This window comes from Lissotriton helveticus, chromosome 2_1 (assembly GCF_964261635.1).
Source record: "Lissotriton helveticus chromosome 2_1, aLisHel1.1, whole genome shotgun sequence".
Classification (NCBI taxonomy): Eukaryota; Metazoa; Chordata; class Amphibia; order Caudata; family Salamandridae; genus Lissotriton; species Lissotriton helveticus.
In genome coordinates this window covers 454,520,641-454,546,555 of record NC_136059.1, presented here as the reverse complement: position 1 = coordinate 454,546,555, position 25,915 = coordinate 454,520,641, and the positions used below count along the sequence as shown (strand labels likewise).

Sequence of the window (25,915 nt, the reverse complement as noted above, 5' to 3'; positions counted from 1 at the left end):
ATCCCACCCTTTTCCAATTGAGCATAAATCCTCCTATTAGCTGCCCCTTCGGGAGGATCTTCTGTAACAGCAGCAGGGGTGGGTCCTCCACCCGAATCTGTCAACTCTGTGCTTTCTTGCATGGAAAGTGAGTTGCGGCAGTGGATGGCATTCAAGCTTCCTCCTGAAGTTTGCAGTGTTATTTTGGCGGCCAGGCGACCCTCCACTAAGACGCCTTCCTGTGGAATAAATTTGAAACATATTGTACAGATAGATCTATTGATCCTCTTTCTGCTTCCCTTTCTCAAGTCTTACTTGGTATTTTGAACCTTGCTAAGCAGGGCGGTACTCTGGGCACTCTTATAGGGTATCTTTCCACCTTGTCTGCCTTTTTGAAGCTGCCAGACTAACCCTCTTTATTTAAATCCCCTATTGTAAATTGATTTCTTAAGGGGCTTGTACATATGTTTCCACTTGGTTCTTTCATCATGCCTCAGTGGGACCTTAATGTGGTTCTCGCTTTCCTGGTGTGTGCTCTGTTCTAACCTATGCACAACTGCCCCCTCCGGCTGCTTACCATGAAAACAGCCAGGAGGAATTGCAGACTCTGTCATCTAAGCTTCCTTACCTGATCATCTTCCCTGATAAGTTGGTGCTTTGCACTAGTGCCACTTCTGGGCTGAACATGGTAACACCATTCCACGTGGGGCAATCTGTCACCTTGCCCACTTTCTAAAGTCCTCCGCACCCCTTTAAAGAAAAGGAGCAACTCCACTGTCTGGACCCCAAAAGAGCATTGTCGTTCTACTTTAACCACACAAGTTCCGGGTGGACAACCAACTCTTTGTGGGATACATGGGAGCGAAGATGGGTCATGTGGTCGTCCTTTGCATTAAAATCTGCTACGCTCTGGCCAAAAAGCAGCCTCCTGAAGGCTTAAAGGCTCATTCAACCAGAGCTAAGGCTGCTACCACACCATTGCTACGTGGAGTGCCAGTCCTTGACATTTGTTAAGAAGCAATGTGGGCATCACTGCATGCGTTCACCAAGCACTACAGCCTGGACAGTCAAGGCCACAGGGACAGTCTTTTTGGCCACTCTGTCCTGCAGGACTTCCACGTCTAAACTTGTTTGCAGTCCCTCTTCCTGAGATGGTATTGTTTAGGTATTTATTCAAAGGTAATGAATCTGCGGGTAGATGTTTCTATCATATGGGCAAGTTGCTTACCTTCAGTAAAGCCTCATCTGGTAGAGACATGATCTATCCAAAGATTCCTTTCTGACCCACCCATCCTCCCCACACTTTACTAGGGTCAGGGCTGTTCCCTTTCAGGGCCCTAGTTGTTCAAAATGCACCAAGGTTATGACTCCGTGCTCCTGGCATGGAAAGTAACTGACTGAAGCATGCTGAGGTGGCACCTATATAGGTGATATGGACGTCACAACGACAGTGACGACACAGACACTGTCACGTGGAGCCGACTGATGCTACCCTCAGGCACGCAAGGGTATTGCTTGAAAAATCTTCCGGATCCAGTCTGACGCCTGGGAAATTCAAAGGTAAGGAATCTGCGGCAAGATCATGTCTCTAGCAGATAAGTCATTACCGAAAGTAAGTACTTATCCATCTAGTTTCACCAATAAGTATGCGGTTTTACCTGAGTCTTATGTTCTGGTCTGCCCATGCGCCATGATGGTTTTTCTCCAGATATTTTGTGACTGCGTATGTTTATGGACTTGCTAAGCCCCTAAGCTCTTCTGTGAGTTTTGTTCATAACTCTGTGTGCATTTTACCTTAATGAGCTGCCTGTACAATGAAATTGCCTCGCAGAGCAACTTTTACACCGTCCCAGATGGTAGCTGCCTTTACATCACCTATGTCATTTTATGAGATGTAATCAGCCTTGCTGATTTTTATGTTGGAAATTGTGTGACTGGATCCTTCAAAAGGCTGTCTTGTTAGTGCCATGTATTTCGTAGTCTCTGAGGTTTGGGCAACTGGAAGGTAAGTGTGCAATAGACTGGCCTATAATCAAAGTGTAATGGGATGTTGACTTTACTCTACCAGGCTTGGGGCTAGTCATTTATTGAGATTGAGGTAGTCCAGTCTGGCGAATGTTTTGTGTGCCCTGTAGTAATGTTAGTAGGCCTGCCTGAAAGGATGCGGCGTATTACAAGTGTCTACCAGACCCAAGTTTTCTAGCAGGTGGTTGCCTGAAGTTGAAAGAGCCATCAACCCTATCCTGCTTGTTTGGTCTACACCTGCACTTGGGTGGTAAACTAGATTAGCCCCCCCCCCCCCCCCCCCAATTGTGATTGGTGTGGAAGAACACGCTGTCATAGAGTGGATCATCTCTTTCAGTAAATACTCCTGACCCTGGTTAGGGCTGTGTATTGAAGCTTATGCAATTGCCTCCCCTCTCAAGCTTCCCTTTATTGCTGTCAATCGACCTGCTTTGTCCTTTGGTGACTCCTCTCCCTCTATTGGACATCTGAGGTGGATCAGAATCCCCACCTCAGTACTTGACCAAAGTTCCTCTTGCCTGAGCAAACATTGTTGGCAAGAGAAATCCTGTTATTTCAAGCGGGTTTGGTCCTCCTGTTATAGGTGGGTCTCTCCTAAATGAGTACCACATTAGTGTCTAGTACTAGCCGTAAAGGACGGAGCAACTTCTAACACTTTAAGAGTACCCAGAGCACAGCCCTGCTGGGCAACGGTAAAAATAAAAAGTAATACTTGCATCTTGTCTTTGCTTACCTGGTGAGGAATGCGGCGATCTTCACTTGTGTTCCAGATTCCTGTGAAGGTAGTTATGTTTCAATTAATTCAGTTAGAGACTGGCTTGCAGAGGAACAGCTACTCAGATGTCGCAGGTTGCATATTTGAATAAAGCTTATGATGTAAATTGGAAGGACTTACAGACGCTTTGCCAATAGACTTCAATATAGGTTTATTGCAGCACAGAAGAATACAGGTCCATCACCCATCTGGCCATAGCTCTAACTGCCGCAGTATAGAACGCATCGAGGCATCAGAGGTAGAACCCACAGGGAATCTAGAAGGTTAACATGGAGGAAGACTAAGCACTGTACAACAGCTTACTTACCTCTTTACCTGATGTGCAGCTATACTTCATTCCACTTCAAAAATTTGGTGATGAGTTGAGCCAGCCCATCCCTGCTATGAGTCGGTAGCTGCAGATCCAGCGTGCGGTCAGGAGCAGTCAAGCCCTGTGAGGAACATCCATACCAAAGGCACCATAGAAGATGTCATCGCATATAGAGGGAGAGAGGGAAGCAAAAAGAGGATCAATAGATCTTTCTGTACAATATGTTTTACAAATTTGTTACACTGGCAGGCGTACCCGATCTTAGTGGAGGGTCGCCTGGCAGCCAAAATAACACTGCACCTAGTATGAGATGCAGTACTGCACTACAAGGAAAGAAGCTGAAGCCCCCTTCCTTGGAAGACCGATATCACAATAACGTTTCTCTGATCCGCAGAAGACATACCTGCATGAATCACAATCAAAGACTAATCCCTATTTGTTTTTGCTTAAAATTAAAATGACTTGATGTATTGTGGACTCAATATCATATTTCTTAAATATAAACAATATATGCACTTTCATAAATATATTATCATAGCATCGTATCCAAGAAAGAAACCATGTACAGAACCCAATAGAACAACTTAGTTCAAAATGTTGATTTAATTGGTAAAACAATCTCAGTGCAAATTATGAAGCAAGTATCTAAAGGTTCACAATAATGGAACAGTGTTGATATTTCGTCACTACCACCAGTAATGGCTGCCTTACTTATGAGAAACCAGAAAAAGCTCACGAGTTTGAGCAAGGTAAAACCACTCCTAACTCAACTGGTGATGCCACTAAATCTTTGATAATTATCCGATCATAGGTTTGGAGATATAGTAGTACCAAAGAAAGAGGAAAAAATGACTCGCATACTACTGAAATCAAGGGGTTATGACGGTCTGTCACAGGTACCACTGCAGCATATATTTTTTCAATTCCTTTCGGGAACACTTCTGGCAGTATTTTGATATCACACATGGACCCACCTCTAAGTATTTTTGTTTCAGCTATTTCAGGTACATGCTTTTAGTTCTCCATCTGTCCAAATGATGATGCCCCCAGATTCGTACATTTGGATTGAATCGTTGTGGCTTAATAGCTGTTTCGTACTAATTGAAATATATTTTGGGGGGCCTTATGGCCCTTTTCCAACTGCCTCTTGTACATTGTTTCTCCAGTGGAATTTTAATGATGTTTTTTAAATAAAATGTGTGTACACTTTACATTTTGCATTGGGTACTGCTCTGCTTTTTTCACTTGTACTTTAATAATGTTCCCATAAAAGACTTATCCTTTATAATTACTGAGTGTCTCTGAAGTGTGGCTTCCTGTAATGGTGTATGGAAACTCTTACGGTCAGCTCTAAAAAGAATCCCCCTCCTTGTCCATATTGGTGTTTCTAGCTACAACCTTAGTGTTACCGATCTGAAGACGATTTTTACTGTAGGTTCATCTCATGTTGTGATTCACATGTTCATGATATCCAGTATGTTAGACTACTCAATACATAAAATGCCAAATAATGTATCTCTATGTCTTCTTTGCTAGCTATCTGAATTGTCATTCCTATCTTTTCTGCTCTAGCTTTGATCGACACCTCAACATGGGAATTTCCAGATGTGTGCAAATACTATTTCGGCTCGTTTGGCCAGTGGTCTAGTCTGTTATTCTCTATGGTGTCACTTGTTGGAGCCACCATTGTTTACTGGGTGCTTATGTCGAACTTCCTCTTCAACACAGGCAAATTTATATATAGTAAGTATTTTTCCCATTTTTGTTGAGTTAAATCACACCACGTAATAATCGGAAGGGATACAGTTACCTAATCACCCTATACGTCCTTTAAAGGAACTACAACTTTGAATGCTGTCAAAGGAAAACCGGTTGTGAACAGTGAATCTCGCTATTAACTCCAGACCTTTTGGTGGCTTCTGATAGTTTTGTATGTGCCTATAGAGTACAGAGAAAAAAACATAAACTGTGCTTTTTTAAACCTAGACTATCATAGTCCACGCACAAACAACTGTATTATATTAAAGTAAATGGACTGGCTCAGGTCTGCAGGGAGATGACTGGGCACCGCTGCTGCATACAGCTGCCCTATTAAAAAAGTATGCTGGACATGAAGTAGATTTCACAAAAAAAGTGTAACAAAATATTGACTTGCACACATTTTGCAAGTAATGACTTGGGTCAGTGGACAAAACAGGTCACTCTTTGAATCACTATTGTAATATTTGGGTTTTTGGGGATTTCTTCTTTATGACCGACACAGCTTTACTGTTGAAAAATTTCACTTTTTAGGTTGAGCCTGGGCATACGCTGCTCTGCAAGGCATGCTATATTAAGGTTAGGCATAGAAGCTCTGCCCATTTCACGCCCATCTGTTTAATTGACTCTTGTTACTGTCCTTTTGAAATCGTTGCTTTTCATTTGTAAATAAGCTTAGTAGTCCCTCCTTGGTATCACCTCCTTTGCAGTCGTAACCTCCCATGAGGACCTTTTTACTGGTGTTATTACAATGTCTGCTTTACCTAGTTGATGAGCACTATTTGATTAAACTACTTTCCCCTACAAGCTGTTGTAGGCAGTACACTCTCTCCCGCAACCGCTTGTTTTTTCCTATACCTGCGGGCATGCCTTATGTTTTACAGCTTCCTACATGCAAAAGAAGCAGCATGATTCGAGGGGCCATCGTGTAGCTAAAACATTTTGTTTACATGTCGCACACTGTGCTTTATCTTTAACAGGGCGCCTGCTTTTTTTAACATTATTTTTTACCCAGAACGCCTACCGCGCTTTATCTATAACACAGGCGCACAGTTTTAACAATGGCCCCCGTAGCTCGCAGTCTGTCAACTCCGTCCCGCCCCTGGGTGCCGTGCTTAATGTTTCAGCACAGCGCCCGCGTATACTTACACAATAGCAGCTCGCCTTTCTTGTTTTACTTTGGTGCTGCTAGAAACACTGCCACAAGTCACATCTTGCTGTGTAGAGATGAGCAGGGCAGGCTCAGTTAGGGAAGGCGTGCTTCATCTGCCCCTGGTGTTTGGTTTTCAGGTTGCATTAAAGATTCGTTCTCTGCTCATCTTGCTCTGTCATACAGATGAGACGGCTTTCTTTCACATAGAACCTTTGATAGCTAAATGACACCAAGCACACAAGTCTGAAGTGGAAACCAAGCACATGTTTTGTTCAGCAGGGGTCTATTTGCTATTCTCTTTTTAACAAGTTTCATATTAGAGGCGGTTCCTTGTTACGTTTGTTGCGTGAAAGCCACTAATCTTATATATAATTGCGCCTATTCTTTTCTTTTCTAGTTTGGAAAACACTTTACCTTCAACCAAACTCAAAATTATCTCATTAATGTTTGGGAGGGGAAAACTATCCATGTTGACACCTTTGTTTAGGCTCTTCAAGTCCACACAAAAACTAAGTGAACCATCTTGTTTTTGAGTAATGACTACGGGAGACAACCGTTCAGCTGCCTCCACAGTTACAATGATGTTTTCATTCAACATCTGTTTGATAATATCTTTAACTTGAGCTCTTGCAGCCAATGGAACCCTCCTGGCAGCATGTTTGACTGGTACAGCATCCTTTCTCAGTCTTTTTTTGTGTTGAAACCCAACTGCCTTACCCAAAACAGTATCAAAAACTTTCGCGTGTAGATGTAATATGCTTTGAACATCATCATCATTAATGCACATTAGTTGTTCAGCCCTATGATCCACTGTAATGTTGAGATTGTACTGGTGAAGCCATCCTAAAATGGCTGTACCCTCCGGGGCAAAGTAAACTTTTCCTTCTGTTGACCTGTCACCAGATGCAATAAGAGCCTCTTTATAGCCTAGCACACCAATATTGGCAGCCTGATAACCCTTCAAAACAACATCAGATGGTGTCAATTTGACACCCTTCCAAACTGAATAACATAACGATTTTGGAATAATGGTGTACAGTGATCCAGTATCCACCATTAAAGACATCACCTCCCCATTTGTTGTGAAATTAGCCTTGGGACGAATCCTGCTCCTACCCACATCGGTGAAAATGTTCTCCTCTCCCTGACAACCATGACCCTGACTTCATTATCCTCTTCGTCATCCACTACTGCTACTTTCTTGTCTATGGCTCTGCGCATGCGGCCATAATGCCCCTTTTTCCCACACTTAAGGCACTCCTTACCAATAGCAAAGCAATCCTTTGAATCAGCCAAGTGGAAGCTGCTGCCGCGATTGCTGCCCTTTTGCCACGAAGGCATAGAGGTCTTACTCAAATTTGTTTTACCACTTGCAACTGTCCCCTTAATCGACTTGCCATATACCACATTCACCTCATCAAAGCCACTGTGTAAGATTGTTACTTCTGCTCCTTTATCTTGTTGGATAGATTTCATTTCCCTCATACTTGGTAATAGCTTCTTTTAAAGTGGGATTACTAGCTGCCCACAACCTCTCTTGAGCTTTCTTGCTATAGCATTGTACTATTAATTGATACCTAATCATGTCATCCTGCATGGGACCAAATTGACACTTTGTGGATAACTCTCTCAACTTTGACACAAACTCATCAATAGTTTTGTTTGTCTTTTGTCTAATGTGTAGTCTAATAATGGCATCTTTGTAAACATCATCAACCTCTTTTCCCGAAGTTGAGAGATATTTAAAGACATGTTGTCCCTCTTTCCCTAATGCATATAGCAATAATGCTTTTTTGAACAGCTGAAAACCTAGTCCCATCAAGTGCCACCAGATAATTCTCAAAACAATCACACATATCCTCCCACTTCATGGATGGTTCCCAGGCAGTCATACAGAATGGTGGTGGTGCAGAAATATAATTTGTGCAATATTCATGGTGAAAACTGAATAAACAATAACACTTATAACTTTGTTATTTGACTAAGTAATTACTAATGTAGATCAAAATTTAAGTAATCTGAATATTTAAGCAAAACCGTATTGGCACCAGGTGTGCGTGTTATTTTGACCTGATTTCAGTACATGCTGGCAGAAGTTCAATGAGGCATCAAAGATGTGCATCTCACCGCTGGAGCAACAATAACATGCACGTTTCAAATAGAATGCAACCTTTAACACCTTATTTGCTCTAGTGTACGTGTCATAAGTTGACTGAGACACTGTCATGTCACACTGAGTGCAAAATGTGGTGTGTGTCACCGTTCGTCAGTGTAAGCTTGCCAGCTGTAGACAATGGCTGTCAACTTAAAATGCCACTGTTGCCATAAACAGGGTGATAAATCCACGGTGTGTATTCTCGCTGCAGAGCAGACATCCAACCTTGCTGCTTTCATTTTCTGAAAGGCCGATATACACTGCCCATGCCACTTTAATTTTATCAAGGCCGATAGCTACCATCCTTTTAACTCCCCCCCCCCCCAATAAACGCGCTGCTCCGTTTGAAGATAGGTTGGCCCGCCCACACCTCTTCAGGCAGCCGTTGGAGAGAGAGAGTTGATGCGCGGCGGGAGCGCTTTTAGCGGTGAGTGAGTCACTTTGCTATTAAGCTGTAAAAGTCAAATAACGTAACTTGTGCCCATCCAAAATGTGTTTACCGCATGTAGCAACGTTGGTTTGGGCTCTTCATTCAATATCGAAGTGATCCACTCTGGATGTCGCAGTAGCGTTGTTTCGTCGTGTGGTGGGGTAGTCCGTATTTCTGCTGTCTCCTTAGTCTTTTCTTGATATAGATCGTCGCCAAAAATGTCATAAATGAAAGACGGACACTTCCATGAAGAATAAAGATATTTTATAGTTGAAGACAGCGCGGACACCCGACTGCCTCAGCCAGGGAAATCGCTCCACTCGCCTTTCTCTGGAATCTTGCACTAAGCATGGAACAAACCCATGTCAGATGCCACAAACCTGGCTGTCAAGATGCCACGAGCCCAGCAGTCAGAGGGAAGCTGCCCACAGGTCCCAAATAAAACATAACACTGTCCAACACATTTTTATCACCCACTGTTTCACACTAGCTAAAGGTCCACTATATGCATATCAACACTGACCCTGCTGCTTATGGGAATAGCCCTTTGTTAACTGCCAGGCGACCCCTACTGCAGAAGGAAAGAAACGCAATCAGCCCTGCCCGAGCAACCCTACTGACACAGCAGCCACAAAGACACAGCTGCTGCGGAATGGCAGTAATTGGCATGTGGCGAGAGGAGTTGGCTCAGAATGAAATGTTGAATCTGTCCGGCCGACGGGCATAACACAATATATTTAATTGCAGAGAATTTCAATCACAGTTGCATGTCACTGGCATATTAGTGAATTTTTCATAAATGTGAGTTGTACGCCAAGTGGATCCATATTCAAGTCTGTGGGGAGAGTATGGATGATTGTTGGACACTGCAGCTCACAGTTAGCTGCTGAAATATTGGGGTGCTAATCTGGCTAAGTTGTGGCTAACCTGTAGGACTCTCCAGATATTATTGAGTTACACCAGAGGTGACATTTAGATGGTTCCAACATGATTGAGTTTGGTTGCACTTGGTAGGGTGCATGAAGGATTCCTGCATGCATGCTATCGGCATTTATATTTTGTTTGTATTATATAGTTGTATCACTTTCGTGGACTAATTAATACAGCTAAAACTACTCGGCACCTTTATGGAAATCCAACCAAGCTTTCCAATTCCTATACTTATGGTGTTGGAAGTAACTCCAATTCACTATTAGTAGATGTATGTTCAAGTGAGACTTATTGTACAATATGTATATATCTTCCCTAGCCATGATGAAGTCTTGGGTTACTCATGCTTGACGAAATTGGTGTTGCCTGGCTTAGGACATTGAATACCCAAATAAGTCTTGACTAAAAGAGACTTATTTGATGGATTGAAGACACTTTATTTGAAGTGGTGTGCTTCCAATAGTCTTTTTTACATATTGGGCTTTATGTATCAATCTGGAGAGCATTGGAGTGACTACTCTCCCCCTTTTCTGAGCTCCCAGGAACAATCCAACAGATTTGTACACTTGTTACTCGTGTGCGCTAACATTACTCTGGTCACCTCAACTGTAGAAAATGTTTAAGGATGTCTGCAAAGGTGCCTTTTTATATTATTTGTATTAGTATAGTTCACAACTCACCCCAGAGTGTATCCTGGCACTGAAGCAGGAGCGGTATGGACAGAGCCATGGCCATGGCCAGGGCTAGGTGAAGAGTCAGGTCTTCAATTTCTTGTGGGATTCAAATTTGAGGACGAATCTCTGATGTGCTCTGATGTGCAGTGGTAGATTGTTCCAGGCTTTAGGAGCAAGGTAGTAAAAGGCACGACTGCTGTATCTGGTTCTGTGTATGCGGAGGATGGTTGCATGACAGCACCACGCATGCACTTACAATGCATGCATTTACCAAGCCTTTATGAAAATGTAATAATAAATCAGGGAAGTAAAACTTATTTTATATATTTATAAATTACGTTTTGCTCTGGTGAGCTTTGCGCATATTAAAGGTTTGAACAACTCTACTCTTGGCAAATTGCGAGGACAAATGCATTATACAGTCCGGTACATGCATCAAGGTAAACATTTGCAATTCCTTAATTAAGGAATCGCAAAAGCCTATGCATGTAGAAATCGCAAAAAAATGTGATTTCTAAACATTCCTTAATTGCGACTCGCAATTCAGGGATGTCTTCCTATCCATTCCTATGGGCCTAGAGGCCCATTGGAATGAATGGGAATTGCATTCGCAATTTGCGAGTACCCAGTAGGTACTCGCAAACTGTGCATGCTATTTCAAGGGTGTCAAAAGGACACCCTGTAGCAGCCATGAAATCTGCACAAGAGTACAACTTGCACACACACATGCCCCAAGGGCATATGTGTGTGTAAAATGGAACTTTGAAAAATGCACTTGAGTGCATTTTTTCAAAGCTTTTGCTAATTGCCATCAAGTACAAATTGATGTTAATTTGCTACTTCTATTAGTGAAATCGCATTTTTTTTACTTTAATGCATTGCGTTAAAGGAATCTCAATTTGCAATTCCTTAAATGCAATAACAATTCAAGTAATTGCAATTTAGAGATTACTTAAATGATGCATCCCAAATGCAAAAATACTGGTCGCAAAGGGGCAGATTCTGAGAATTTGCCTGTTTGCTACCGGTTTTTCTTTTGATGCCTGTGCCTGAGTGCTTTTTGTATCTTTCAGCCTTCTATTCCTCTTCTAAAGAAGTATGAAGTAGCAAGCTCTACCGACCCCTAACGAAATAAATAGGTAAATAATTATTTTCATCACCACTAGGATAGAATCTGAAATATTACCTCGACTAAGACAGGTAAAAATAGGTAAATTGCTTGACATAATGAAACATGTATTTGAGGGAGAACAGCAGTAGTATGTTAAGAAAGTATGCTCAAATGTCCAGGTAGAAGAATGAGATAGTTCTGTTATTGTAATGTTGCCTGACAACCCTCTCAGTTATAACTTTAGTTCTATGAGTGGAAGTTCTGAGTGGAAGGGAACATAAGCATTCAGATAGCATATAAATGTATGTAATAAACAATCCGTCTGAAAACTGACCTTTTTAACACAGGAGCATTTGTGCCTCGATTTGCACAAGAATGAAACAAGTGTTTGTTATCTTAAATATATAGTTTTGTCTCTGTAAAATCTGAAAGTTTGATACCTTCTGGGGCATGCAGGGATTTCTCAGCTGGCGCTGGAGGGTTAGCAGGAAAAGTACAAATGATTCACTACCTTTTTCCAACGCAGCAATTGGTTGACCCGGAGGGGAGATTTGTAGCGGTGATGGGACGGCTCAATGGGATAGATGTAGCTTTATGTAATGTGTATGCCCCAATGTAGACTAACCTTCCTTTTTTGAGAGGTTGTTGGGGAGCCTAGCGCCATATCTAACTATGGTGACAATACTGGGGGGAGAATTTAACTCAATAACAGATGTAGAGCGGGATAGATCTCACCCCCGCTATCTGGGGCTTCAGTGCATAGTATCTCCAAAGCAAGAGGCACCTGGCAAACCAACTGGGGGCTAATTGACACGTGGCGGGCCCAGCATCTGGAAGAGAGGGATTACTCCTATTACTCTGGCCTGCACGATTTGCATGTATGGTTAGATGCGAACCTGCTGTTCACTCCAAGGTGACGGGTAGTGAATCCCTGGCAAGAACACTGTCCGGCCATAACCCGTTACGGGTGCGAATAAGATGGAGTCAGGAGAGGGCGGTCATACCGACCTGGCGGCTCAGACCTGAAGCTTTGGAAGATCCGGTTTTTGGGAAGGAACTGAGGACGGGTATATTGAACAACACTTTGAGACGAACGAGGGGACTGCAACTTCATTGGCACTCGAGTGGGATGCGTTCAAGGTTGTGACTAGGGGGATCTGTATTAGTAAAGTGGTTGGAGTACGGAAAACGATTTTGACTGACTCGGAGACGACAGAAGGCCGGTTATGGCGTGCGGAGAGGGTCCGACCTGGGAATCCAGGGGCGCAAACCGAGATATCGGAAGCTAGAGAGGCAGTAACGGTTCAGGTGGAGAGATTGTGTTCCTTTGACTATAAGAGCTACAGGGCAAGGATGCATGCTGAGGGGGACAAATCGAGTGCGCTGCTGGCATGGTTGGCCGATCCGACACCCCGGGGAATGCCAATCCTGGGCTTGGTAGACCCGTCAGGGGAGGTAGTGCACACGCAATCGGGGATGAACAGCTTATTCCTGGAGTATTACACTGGACTTTACAGTACCCAGCTGACTCATATTTGAAAATGAACTCAATTGAGAGTACTCTTGTCCCTGTTGAGATATCTGCAGATGAACTGCATGAGCGTATAGGAAGATGATTTGGGTTTTACTAATGGTTTGGGGTCGGTTGTGCCATCTCCATTATCCCTTTGCTATTGACTCCTCATGAAAGGGTCTATGACTAAAGCTATCGCAGCAGGGACTTTGGTGGTTCTGTGCAAATTATATATTAGGGATCAGTGTAGAGGTAAGGTGATCAGATGCAAAGAGTTTCCGTGCAAGGGACGCTGTGTGCTGCTTTTTCCTGATGTGCGCCCAGACATTTTATCCAGAAAGTGGAAGTGAAACTTGATGGATCTTAAAAAGGAGATGAATACCATGTGGGGCTAATTCCACAGTCCAGTATCCAGCAAAATTTGAAGTGGTGTATGTCTTTACTAGAGGCAGCAAAAACATTTTTGGAAACTCTTGTGAGGTACTGAAACTTAAGTGGCTGAGATCTTTCCCTTTCCGTTTTGCTCTAGCTTGAAATGCTTTAGGCGTGCTACCATGAGGGGGGGGAGAACGTCCCTGGAGAATGTGATTTGAGAGACATTGAGACTGATTGAGACTGGGTCCATGAGTTTTTCTGGGCAACAAGAGGTTTTCAGCGGAGTGATGTTGCTCTAGACTAGCGATCTTCCCTTTTGTGTCTTCAGACAGTTATGTTTGTTGCAGTGAATAGCTTTTGCCGTACAAGATGCTGAACATTGAATTTGTCGTTGTTGGAATTGTATACGTTTTTCTTTGTGTATTTGAAGAATATTATATGCACAATTACATAATAAAACAATTTAAACCTAAAAATGGCAATGACGTTTTTGAAAAAAAAGTGCCCCAAATTTCTTTACCACATTTGAATTTCGTGACTTGTCAGTAGAATTTGATTTATGCAGTAGAGGTAAAAAAGTAATTATCTATTTATTTTGCAAACGGCCAATGATTTATGGGATAAATGAAAAAGGTCACTTGGAACTTCCACTGAAATGTACTACAGGATTAGTGCTTTTGTGAAGAATGTGGCAAAATGTATTGTTTTTCTTGTGTTTATTATGTATACTGTATCAAATATTGCAGTTTCTAACTATCTTGTTTCTTTTCTCAGATTATGTGCATGATGTTAATGTTACCGATGTTGTATTAAGTTCCAATGGAAGTGATAAAGGTAATGCAAACTATCATACCATCTCGAGTTAATATTTGTTGAAATAAATAAATAATAGTTGAATGTTCAGTGCTTTCTAGGATCCTGTAATGAAAACAAAATAACAGACAAAGTCTTGCAGCTGTGCAGCATTTTTCTATAAAACCAAGACACACATCAGTAGGCAAGACTGAGGGTACTCTCCTCTGGAAATATGTTGCGAAGACTCGAAATAATTGAAAAGGCCACAATGCACCTTGCCCAATATGTAATGGGAGCACACTATACAATGCGGATATGGCTTTGCCCAGTTTTTTTTGTGCAAAATACATTATGTGATACGTTTTCAAGATTGCAAAATGTTGTATTGTTTAAAAAAAATAAAAACAAGATTTCCCCTTTACTGCCAAGACACCCTGAGATGATATATACAGTTTTCTCAACTCCGCTTTAATGGCTGTCCAAGCATGTTATGATTTCCTTTGCTCTTCTACTGTGCCAGTGGACTACTGTGTATGCCCACTATTTCTCCTTTTGTACCATTCTGATTGATTATCCTGAGTACCTTAATACATTTCCCCCAAACAGTTTAGCCTGCTATGATGCTCTGGTACCTTGTCTGTTCCTCACGCTGCTGTGATGGTTTGCTTTGCTCCGCAAGTGATATTGCTTTCCCTCTAGGTAACTGCAAGGGGTGCATCTGTCTATTCGGAAGGTACATGATTGTTTGTTTATGCTAGAAATTTTAGAAAGGTAATGCTAAACATCCTGCCAAAATCTCATCTCAGTACGTTTCTAGCTGAGGTCAATGCCATGTATATGAACAACTGTGCCTGTTCCTCCACATTTCTTCCAGCACACTTCTGATTTTGAGGGATTCCATTTATGCATGTTGGCTGGTGCATAATACCAATATGAAGCCATTTTTACTTATGTTTCTCTTCTTGTGACACTATTGGCTGTTACTCATGTTCTGTAATATTTTATCCATTCTGTGTATGCAAATGTACGACTTTGTTGCACTACCCATCTCTCCTGGGCCGGTGATTTGTCTTTCAATGGACTGCTTGTGAGAAAATTATAGATTTCTGATAACAGATGTGTATCTTTTTTTCGTGATGAACCATTCCTCAAAAACGTTAATGGTCTGCTGGCCTGAGGGCTAATTGGAGCAGTGTCTTATTTGAGGGTATCTCAGTCCCTCCCCTTCCGGTGTCCCGTTACCGTTTTCAGTCAGGGCAATGGACCTGAGACACACGTGGTCATAGAAATCCTCTATTCCATCACAGACTGCATGATGTTACTCGATGTAGGCTTTCCCTGGGGGCAACCTGGTGAACTTGTGATTACTGATACATTCTGTAAATGGTCAGGAAAAAGCAGTGAATCCTCTTGATATAGTTAATTGTTCCCAAGTTGCCATGGGTGACGTTTGTGATGGGTTACGAATAGAAGGCACTTGCCCTGTGTCCGGGCCAGGCATGCTTCTTTCCAAACGTTTATGCCTTTATATAAACTGATGAGTGAAACACCATTATTTTTCTGGTTCTGTTCTATTCCATTCAACTATATTTTGCATATGTTCCACTAGAGTAGTTTGTTAGGCAGAGAACACCCATTCTGCTCTGAACATGTGGTTGATGGGCATGCTTCCTCACAATTCAAGGCTTACTACCCTCCTACATGAAGCCTCTATTAGCATTTGCAACTTACTGAGGATGTTTTTGAGAGGTTGTAGTGGAAGTGCTTGCATCACATATGCAATTCTGGGTAGGAAGACCACCTTGTTTACTGCCAGCCTCCCTCGCTAGGATGGGCTCCTCATATGCAATGTTTGTTAGTCACTCTGTGCTGACTGCAGGTGTTCTGAATAGTTTTCAGCAGCTATTTTGTCTAACGATACCAGTATTTTAGTATGGCAAGTAAGCCAATCAATCTAAATGAATCTATAACAAAAATATGCCGAAATATAATGTTCCATTGCTGAATGAATACCTTTCAGGCAACAGATTGCCAAAAACAACTAGACCACGCTATACGTTGTCACACTCTCCTTACAGAACCTTGAGTGTGTTCCATGTAGTTAGTTGCCTCGTAATTTCTGTCTCTAAAAATACCCAACAAAACCTTTACTTTACCAAAAACCACACAGCTCACCCGCCTGCCTTTGGTTATAGATTTATTTTGATTGATTGGCTTCGCAATAATCAAGGATCTTCTACCGAGTGGGCTCTCACGAGGTAGGACTGGTTAGATGACTTGTTACTACTCCATCATGGGTGAGACAAACACTGGGTGATTTAAATAATGCTAGTATAACTATGGTCACTAAGGCATGACTGGTATTTTGCATGAATACCATAAACACAACTGAATGGTCATACATTCAGGCTTGATTTGATAAGGTGAAGCATGTACTAAGAAGTGGTGTGAATAATAATAATGGTTTGTGTGAACCATTAAGTGCACAAAGGGTTTTTGGTATTTTGAGTAACTCCATGTATTCTATAAATGTTTAAACAATGACATTTGGGGGGGGGGGGGTTCAGATATGCCCCTGAGGAAGGGACCTTGCTGTCCTGAAATGCATCGGGCATGAAAAGGAACAGGACATATATATGTTGTGTAGCGCATACAATGTTATGATTTACACTTACGTTAAATTATGTATCAAGGCAAATATGATATAAAGATTTTGTTGTTAGGAATAAGTATGAGGCACTAGTAGTATGGTACCAAACGTAATCAAACAGAAGTTCAAAATGAATAAATAAATGCTTTAGAATTAAGTAAAAAGTAGCTTGTGATCAATATTGTGATTAACACATTTTTGAATTTGTTTTAAAGTGAACAGTGCCCACTGCATTCAAGTACTTGTTATATGTTGCTTGTTTATGTAACGTGTGTCGACAGCATGCCTAGCGGTGCAGCACCACTGATTATCTTGAAAAAAAAATATTCTCATTTGAAAAGTGATAGGAATAGGAAATAGGAGTGAACCCCTCAGAAAAACATTGCTTCTGGGGAACCGTGCCATTGTCTATGGCTGGCAGGGTCGCCCTGCTGAAGATGGTGGCCCTGCCCTGTCTGCTGTACTTTTCACGCACCCTCCCAGTATGGATCCCAAGGGCAATGCTTTAGGACCTGTATTCCATGATCACATTGTTCCTATGGGGAACGAGACGAAGGCTAGTGGCTCTCACCATGCTGAAACGTTCTTCGGCGACAGGAGGGTTGGTGGTGCCAGATTTAGAGCTATATTACCTGGCGGCGCAGCTCAACTGGCTGATCCAGTGGCTGGCAGCGGGCGGAATCAGAAAAGGACCCAGTATTCACTAGCACCGACAGAGGCAGAATAGGCAAAACTGGTACTGCGAGTACGAAGGCAGATAGCACAAGACACCATGGAAACTAATGTGATCAATAAATGCTGGTCCAGATTCCATCAGCGCGCGATCCATCGAGTCCCTAACTCACCCGAGTTACCGATGGCACTACTTCAAGGCCTAGCGCACAGAGGGAGCTGGGCGGGAATAGAAGACTGGGTGGAGGCAGGAGTACAGAGAGCGGGAGACCTGGACTGTGACTCTGAAATGCTCCCTTTCGAGGACTTTCGGGCAGAATATGTCCTACCCCAGGGTCACTTCCTACTACACAGGGCAATCACCTTGAGTATGAGGAAACACTGGGGGACAGGAACAGTGGAGCCACAAGCGCTGGATGGCTGCAGGTATGTCGTCACATCAGCAGGGAGGATAAAAACAGTCTCCTGCCTATATAGAGCCATGAAACAAGACATTCAGAAGCCGATGAAGAGATTGCAAACGAAATGGGAGGTAGATCTAGGGATCCCGCTCCCTGAGGAGGCCTGGGAGAGTACAGTCCAGAGAACATTAAAAGCAACCAGAAACGCAAGGTTCAAACTAATTAACTATTACGTTCTACAAAGGGCTTACCTCACTCTGGCACACATCAGGAAGCACTTCCATATTGAGGAAGCGGCATGCCCTAGATGTGGGTTTAGAGAGGCACACATACTGCACATGTTCTGGGACTGCCCCAGGTTGACTCCATTCTGGGAAGAGGTTCTCCACATATTGGTAGCAATCGTGGATAAAGAGATCCTGCGCACCCCGGGGCACTGCATACTGGGCTGGTTCCCAGATACAGCCAAGACCAAAACGACGGCGAAAATCCAGAATTTTGTTTTAGTACTAGCCTAACGGGAGATCACTAGGAATTTGAAGTCGATAGGGGGACTAAGCGTTGGAACATGGAAGCAGGAGCGTGAAAAATGGGCAAGTGCGGAAGGGAGGATACTATTGGCAGAAGCAGGACGGAGCAGAAGCACCACAGACAGAGCCAGAGCATGGGGACAATGAGTAGACAAACTGACGATGCCCGAGCAGGAACAGGAGCAGCCAGCTCCCGACGGCTCCCCACCACGAAACCAGACAGCAGAGGAAGAGCCTGAGCAAGCCAGATGGAGAGGAGACGGTCCTCCCCAGGAAACCTCTCCACTGACACAAAACACATGACACACGAGAACCAACGATCCTTCTGTAGGAATATACTAATCGTCAACCACCTGTGGAGGGGGAGAGAAAGGGAGGGGAGGGGAGGGGAAGCGGGGAGGGGAGAGGAGAGGAGAGGAGAGGTGAGGGGAGAGAGAGAGAGAGAGGGAGAGAGAGAGAGATATCAATAAGCGGAAGCGACTCAAGAGGGAGGGAGTGGGATGCAAGTTGAAAGGTTTGAGTATTGAATGGCAGCAATGCATTAAGACATATGTATGTACCGTACAGATTGATTTGTATGTACTGTGACGGATTTGAAATGGCAATACATTTTTTAAATGAACTATATTAATTAGTGTTATCTCTGCATTCTCTAGCCGGTATAAACCCGGTTTGGTCATAGTCCATGAGTTTCTGCATATGCGGGCCTAGTTTACAGGCTTTTAATTTATCTGCTTTGTTTCCTCTTGGCATGCACTGCTCTATCTATCTGTTCAGTGGTTTAAGTTGTACCCTTACCACTGTCAAGGTGCCGCAAATTTGCTGGGCCCTTATCTGCCCATGTGTGGCTTCTAATTCCTGTACCTGCTTCTCCAGCGCCTCCATCATCCTGCACTTCATCTCGAGTCCGTTTATGCCCTCGCTGCTGGTGGGACAAGAGTTTTAATATGTATATGGACTGATTTAATAAGACTAGACGGCTGCAAAAGTGAGACTTGCTGAAGTCTCCTCAGTGAAGACTTTTTGCAAAGGAGTGAAAAATGTCACCTCACAATTTTCCCAAACATTGCTCCTGGCTGAAGGAAGCTGGAGATGCAGTTCTGCGCAGTGCTGTGTTGTGAATGTAAACATGTAGCCAAGAACAGTCACAGCAATTTGGGACTCATTTAGTTCAGTCCACTGGTACTTATCGATTTCTTCAACCAACTGAAGACACCTAGCACAGTATCAAAATACATTTACATTGATAACTCCAAGCCAATAGTAATCTTGCTTATTTGTACCTTTGCCATGTGTTTTTGTAAATGTAAAATACAGACATGTTGTGTACTGTGTCTGTGGCTAAGAGAAAACATATGAAAGCTTTGGCTCATTTCCACTTTCAATCTAATTTTATTGGTGTTCATCAGTTGAATGCGAGGTGGGCATCATATTTATAACAAGTACGGTTAATATATCCAGCATGACCAGAATAAAGCTTGTCAGCATATTTATATTTGTATTGTTCATTCTTTGTAGCTTGAAGGTTTTTTTTAACACAATTTTGTTTTTGTTTTAGTTATTTGTCCAAATGCTGGTACCAGTGACCATCCAAATCACACAACCTTGGAAATCTTTTATGGCAATACCACAGGAGACCTACCGCAATTTGAGTTGTGGTGGAGCAAAACCAGAACCGTTCCAATTTATCTGATTGTAGTACTACTACCGTTGCTGAATTTCAAATCACCTGCTTTCTTCGCTAAGTTCAATGTTTTAGGTATGGTTTAAAATATTTTTTTACTATAGCACAGTGGTTATTCTGTAGCTCAGTGTTTACATTGTCCTGCTTTAGTCATTGTCCAATGTTTTATCACAGCTGTTTGGTTTTAGATTTGATTGCATCTCATTCTGTTTTTCTATCCACTACATATTTTTCTCTTGTGAATTACTTTCTGCGTCACTTTGTGTTTTACCCATTTTTAATGCTGCACACCTTATTTTGAATCGTTGATGGTTTTAATGCTCTTGTGCTTGCCCAGCTGTCTGCATTTAATGTGTGATTTGCTAAAACGACTTACACAGTTGCACGTTTTAAAACGTTATTATGAAAATTTGTAGAAACCTGCTCAAATTCATTGTGCACACATTAAACATAACTGTTTAAGTTTAATTGAGTGAGTGTTGAATTGTACATGCTCTCGAGTATTCTCCTCTTAAATGTACAAATAGCAACCAGGCAGTCTTTCTATCCATTAGACACAACTTTTCTGCTTTTACACTATCAAGCAAAACATGTATGCCTCAAACAAATACTCATCAGCCAGATCTCAGATATGCAGCCCGTACCTTTCTTTCCTAAGTGGGATTGCATAGTATACTCCATTATGACATTTACCCCAAATTGTCATGCTTATGTTATCATCTGACAGTCCCATGTTGAATAAGTGTGATATAGTTTCACTACCCTTGTGGAAGGATCATCGACCACATTCCAAAGCTAGGGGGGTGGGGGGGGTACCTCTGATTAGACCTATATTATTTGTTCACAGAAATTTTTCTCAAACATTTTAAGAGAAGGATGCTATGAGTAAGAAAAAGTCATGTAGTTTCTTCAAAACATTATTTATTTTTTTCCCTTTTTTTTGTTTTGCAGTTTGTCTGTTTATACATACATACAAATTACTTTGTGACACGCAAAAATAATTTTAAATAACAGATTACCTAAATACATTTAAACTACACGAAATGCAATTGAAGCGAGACCCCAAGCAGTTTGTCTTATCCTATTGTCATTCATTCCATCATGATCTGATCTGTACAAGATTTACAACAAAAAATCCTTCTTTCTCTATATGTGTAACAAATTCATAGTATATGTGCAGGTCTTTGGTGCGTACCATCTCGACAGATCAGAAAGTGACTAATTGGTAGAGGTCTATCCTAAATATTTTGTGTTGGTCTAATGTGAGGTTATGTTATTATGTTTATATCTGTCTTTTTAGAATAGGTAATGAATGTAGAGGTATGCATGATGGAATGAATGACAATAGGATAAGACAAACTGCTTGGGGTCTCGCTTCAATTGCATTTTGTGTAGTTTAAATGTATTTAGGTAATCTGTTATTTAAAATTATTTTTGCGTGTCACAAAGTAATTTGTATGTATGTATAAACAGCCAAACTGCAAAACAAAAAAAAGGGAAAAAAAAATAATGTTTTGAAGAAACGACATGACTTTTTCTTACTCATAGCATCCTTCTCTTAAAATGTTTGAGAAAAATTTCTGTGAAAAAATAATATCGGTCTAATCAGAGTTACCCCCCCCCTAGCTTTGGTTTCTTTTCTCCCTCCTCTGGACCTAAAACTATAGTGGGAGAACTCTTTTTCTCACTCATCGACCACATTCCTCCATGGTGGGGGGCCATCCCATTTACCACTGAAGTAAATTCCAGACAAGATACTGCCAGGGCGCTTCCGAGTATGCAGAAATACAAAATCTCCCAACTTTAGAGACTGCATAACACTGGGGTTCTCTAAAAGAAAAGGGATCATCCTGGTGTTCCTAACATTGGTTTCCAGTGGACTCCAGGATTCCTTTACAGGTTGATTTCCAAATAGCTACAGGAGAATGTTACTGCCTATTTCCTTATTCGAGATTTAAAATCTGCTCATGAAAATTAATTTATTCAGGGCCTTTTTCATTCTCCTACCAATGAGGGTATCGGGTTGACATTTCTCAGTCTGCTTGTGGAATGCCCTCCCTTATTCTTTGAGGCACAAAACGATTCTTACATGTAAACTGGAAACATACCTCATATAGCTTCCTATGCTAAAAAACGCTTACTGTCAGTGCACAGAAAAAACATTGCAGCCATTTTAATTATAGTCCTAGCTACTAAGCCATATTGTCTGTGTTCTGTCCTTTAACACAATGTCAGGGCCACTAATGCTAGTTTACTCCAGTTGTATACCCAAGTTACTCCCTTTGGTTACTTCATGCCCCAAGGGTTGCAAAGTTGAGATTTAATCTAGAAGGTGGGAAGAGTACAACTGGACATAATAAATACCCAGCCAGTGCAGTAACTTTACAGAAGGATATTTCTTTTCAACTGTTAATTTAAAAACGCAGTTAAAGGAGGAGCTACGCTACGAATCAAGATGGCCGCATAAGCTCCCGGCTCCGTCGACCTCCGCCAACAGCTCGATTATCCTGTCTTTCATCCTGTCTGTACACCTGATTTTCTTGTCTATGAAGGTCTACTGCTTCCAGAGGTGCAATCCCAAGATTTCTACCTTATCGGCTGACGAAGATACGTCGTGTTTCTATTCTCGGCCTAACATCGTGTTGAAGCCGGGGCCTCGATTTCTAGACTACCCGAGTCGGAGTTGAACAACATCGGCCGTGAGACCTGGACTGAGCCCGGTCTCCCGAAGAGTGCCTGAATTGTTGATTTTTCTGACGATCCTTTGAACGATCCACACCCGGGACACGCCAGCGTGCCACGCCGGCTGCTGTGGTGGAGGCCGGGCGCCCGGAGCCCTTTCTGCCCCGTGGGGGTCGACGGGCTGGGTCCTCCCTGACGGCGAAGGTGTGTTCTATAAGACGAGGAGCGCCCATTATTTGTGATCAGATTTACGTGGCCTGTGACTCCGGAGCAGCCGGCCTCCGGGGTCCGAACCCGGCTCTGTCACCTACCGAGAGGAGATGGAGCGGACGGAGGGCACGCCATCACTACGGGCCGTTGTGGCCGCCATTGGGGCGCTCCATTCGCACACAGTCGCTGTGTTCCGGACACTGATGGTGAAAGTGGACGGTATCCTGGAACCTGAGGACGACACCTCGTTTGGTCTCCAGCTGGAGATGGTACCAGCGATGCATGGCATCTCAGAGGTTGGGGTCCCTGTGCATCGCCCGGACTTTATGATTCTCGACGGTCCCCTATTGCCGGCTAGCCAGCCCGTGCTTCTCACTAGTGTCTTTTGCCTGACCCTGCTGCCACCCATCACTTCTATGGACAAACTTCCATGTGGCCACGAGTTACTTGCTGATGGTTTCGGATGCTCGCTGTTCTTGGACATCTTTCCTAGTTCGAGCCATGTACTTTTATCCTGTTTTCGATCCTCTTATGCTGCAAAGAACTTTTATGGACGCTTTGCCTTTTCCATCAAAATGGCGGCTCGAGTGGCAAAGACTCTTAGGACGGACCGTACTGGCCAGGGCTGAACTTTATCGCTGGGTTCCGATATCATAGCTTTTCTTAATGCCGGGGTTGTGCCTATATTGTGATGGGAATTGGGTGGCTGTTATTTATCCTACCGTGACTGGTTTGTATAATTGCTGAATATTGGTTTTATTGTGTCTCCGGGTGGTTGCTGTTGGCGGTGGGCATGGGAGTCCGGGAGTGTGTCTGCTTTCTCCTCCTCCGCTTTCTCTTTTCTTTCCCTCTCCTTTGGGGCAGTTCCTGGGCGACAGGCACGCTGTTAGTGGGGTAGGCCGTAGCCATTACAGTGGTGTAGGGTGGCGGGTGTGGGGGGGGTTTGTTATTTTAGTTTGTTTTGTTCTATGGTCCCTTTCTTCTTTTTCCGTCTGTCTCTGGGAGGGTTCTTTACCTCTTTAGTAGGGTTGGCTGTCTTTCTTTCCCTTTTTCCTTTTCTTATAAGGCTTCTACACTCGACTATGCCTTTAGGTTCCTGGGGGGCGAGTTTTCGGAATGGTGCTCTGCTTTATTGCTTGCTGTCGTATTGTTTTTGCTCTAGGTCCGCCTCGGCGACTGTATTGTTTTGACAACTGTGTGGTTCATCAACTGATTCTGTTTGCTCTGCGGGGTACGTCCCCCCCTTACCTCTTCTTATTTTATTATGTGGTGTGACGCCATTGCTCCTGCAGCCGTTCCTACTCTACATAACTTTAAAAAAAACGAAAACCTCATATATCCTTATGCTTTGCAGTGCGCACTCACATATGACGTATCTATGATATTGCTTTTTTCGGTCGTGTTCTTGTTTCTACATCCTGATTCATTTGATACGCTTGCGGCCGGCCCCTGTGGTTGTGGGCCTGCGCATGTAATACTTTGCAAGTTTCAATAAAGGTTTTTAAAAAAAAAAAACGCAGTTAAAGCTAAGATACACACTGAAATTTAAAAAGTGATAACACTTGATGAATTACAACCAGAATTTATTTATAGCATTGAGCCATATGGCCTTTGTTATTCTACAGGGTAGCTTCTGGGCGTTCTTGTAAGTCTTTGCAACTCCTCTGACCTTGTTACAGTGTTTGTAAATGTTTCTAATCAATGCAGCTATGGCCTCTGACAGCAGGATTAAATGTAGCTGAGTTGCTATGATTAGTCTAGCCATTTAGTTAGGGTCCTTTGACTTGAATGCAAGCTAGAGAGGTCAGTGGGAAATCAGCAGGATTTTGCTGGATTTATATTCTCTGCCCAAACTCCCACCACTCCTACAAGTAGGCTGATTCTCCTCAAGTTAAAAGTGCTGGAGTTAAGCTGCTATCGAGGTAGACAGAGTTACTTTGAGGCTGGTTGCTGGTGTCAAGTCAGGACACTGTCCCAACAGAGACCTGTTAACGTTCCAGCTGATCTCTACCTTTTTGCAAGTATTTTCAGTCTGACTAATGCAGTAGTGAGTGAGCACCTACGAGGAACTGACATTAAGGGATTTCAACTAAGACTAAAAAGCGAAATATCTGCCAAACCATGCTTACTTTTTTGTAGTTCTCAGTATAGTGCCACTTAACCCTGAGGGAGTCGGAGCACTTTACAGGGGTGGTACAGTGTAATGACAGAGAAAATTCAGTTACAACAGGATTGATATCAAGGATCAATAATTAAAGAGTACAAGGATACGTATTGCTGACGAATCTCTAATTGTCTGGCAAAAAAATCTCCTTTGTATATATCATACTAATGAACAACACCCAAAAAGGATTAGTACTTCTAAAATAGTGTTAAACAAACTTGTAAAATATGGAAGATGGTGACTTGGATAAAACCCAGATGCACCTAGAATAGTCTCCATAAGATTGGTCCAGTTAAAAATATTACATACATTATATATTATGAGGGTGCAGCTCGAAATATTTAAGTGCTTGGAAGTGAAAACCTGCCTGAGGGTTTGTGATCAGAGGGCCACATTACCCACCCCCTATGGAATTGCATTGTTGCAGCTCACTAATGGGCAGAGATTTAAAAAATAAGTGATATGCGAGGAGAAACTCTGAGACTAAAAGAACCCGTAATATTGTTCAGGCTTTGTGAATATAAGATTAGGACCCAGTATTAGAACCTATTTTTGTAATTTGGTTGTAACTTTTACAAAAACAGATACAATTCAGCATTGAGGTAACCAAATACCATGATACTTCGAGAATTAATGTGTTACATGGATTGGTGCATGGTATTCAAAGGAAGTAGGCTCTCTGAAGGAGTTTGCAAAGAAATGGGTTAAATGCCATGGACTAAAATACAGAAGGATGGTCCAGAAAACAGGGCTTGAAACGTTTCAGCACACTTGTTCATTAACAGTGGCAACTTATGATGCATGCTTGTGGGATGAACAGATAGTACAACTTCTCGATTGTCAAAAATTACCATAATGTGAGCAAGGTATATTTCTGCCTCCACCACGTTGTATGTTGTAACCTATGGCATTTGTATTTCTCTATGAGAAACGCATTTG

At 42.6% G+C, this 25,915-nt stretch overlaps 1 protein-coding gene across 1 annotated transcript in view; it reads left to right on the top strand.

Moving 5' to 3' along the window:
• Positions 1–25,915, top strand: part of SLC38A9 (solute carrier family 38 member 9) — a 396,909-nt gene that overhangs the window by 117,058 nt on the left and 253,936 nt on the right. Inside the window, exons 7-9 of the mRNA XM_078675090.1 lie at positions 4,662–4,832; positions 13,963–14,022; positions 19,795–19,995. Of these exons, the coding sequence (XP_078531216.1) occupies positions 4,662–4,832; positions 13,963–14,022; positions 19,795–19,995 (432 nt within the window). The remainder of the gene's footprint in view (positions 1–4,661; positions 4,833–13,962; positions 14,023–19,794; positions 19,996–25,915) is intronic.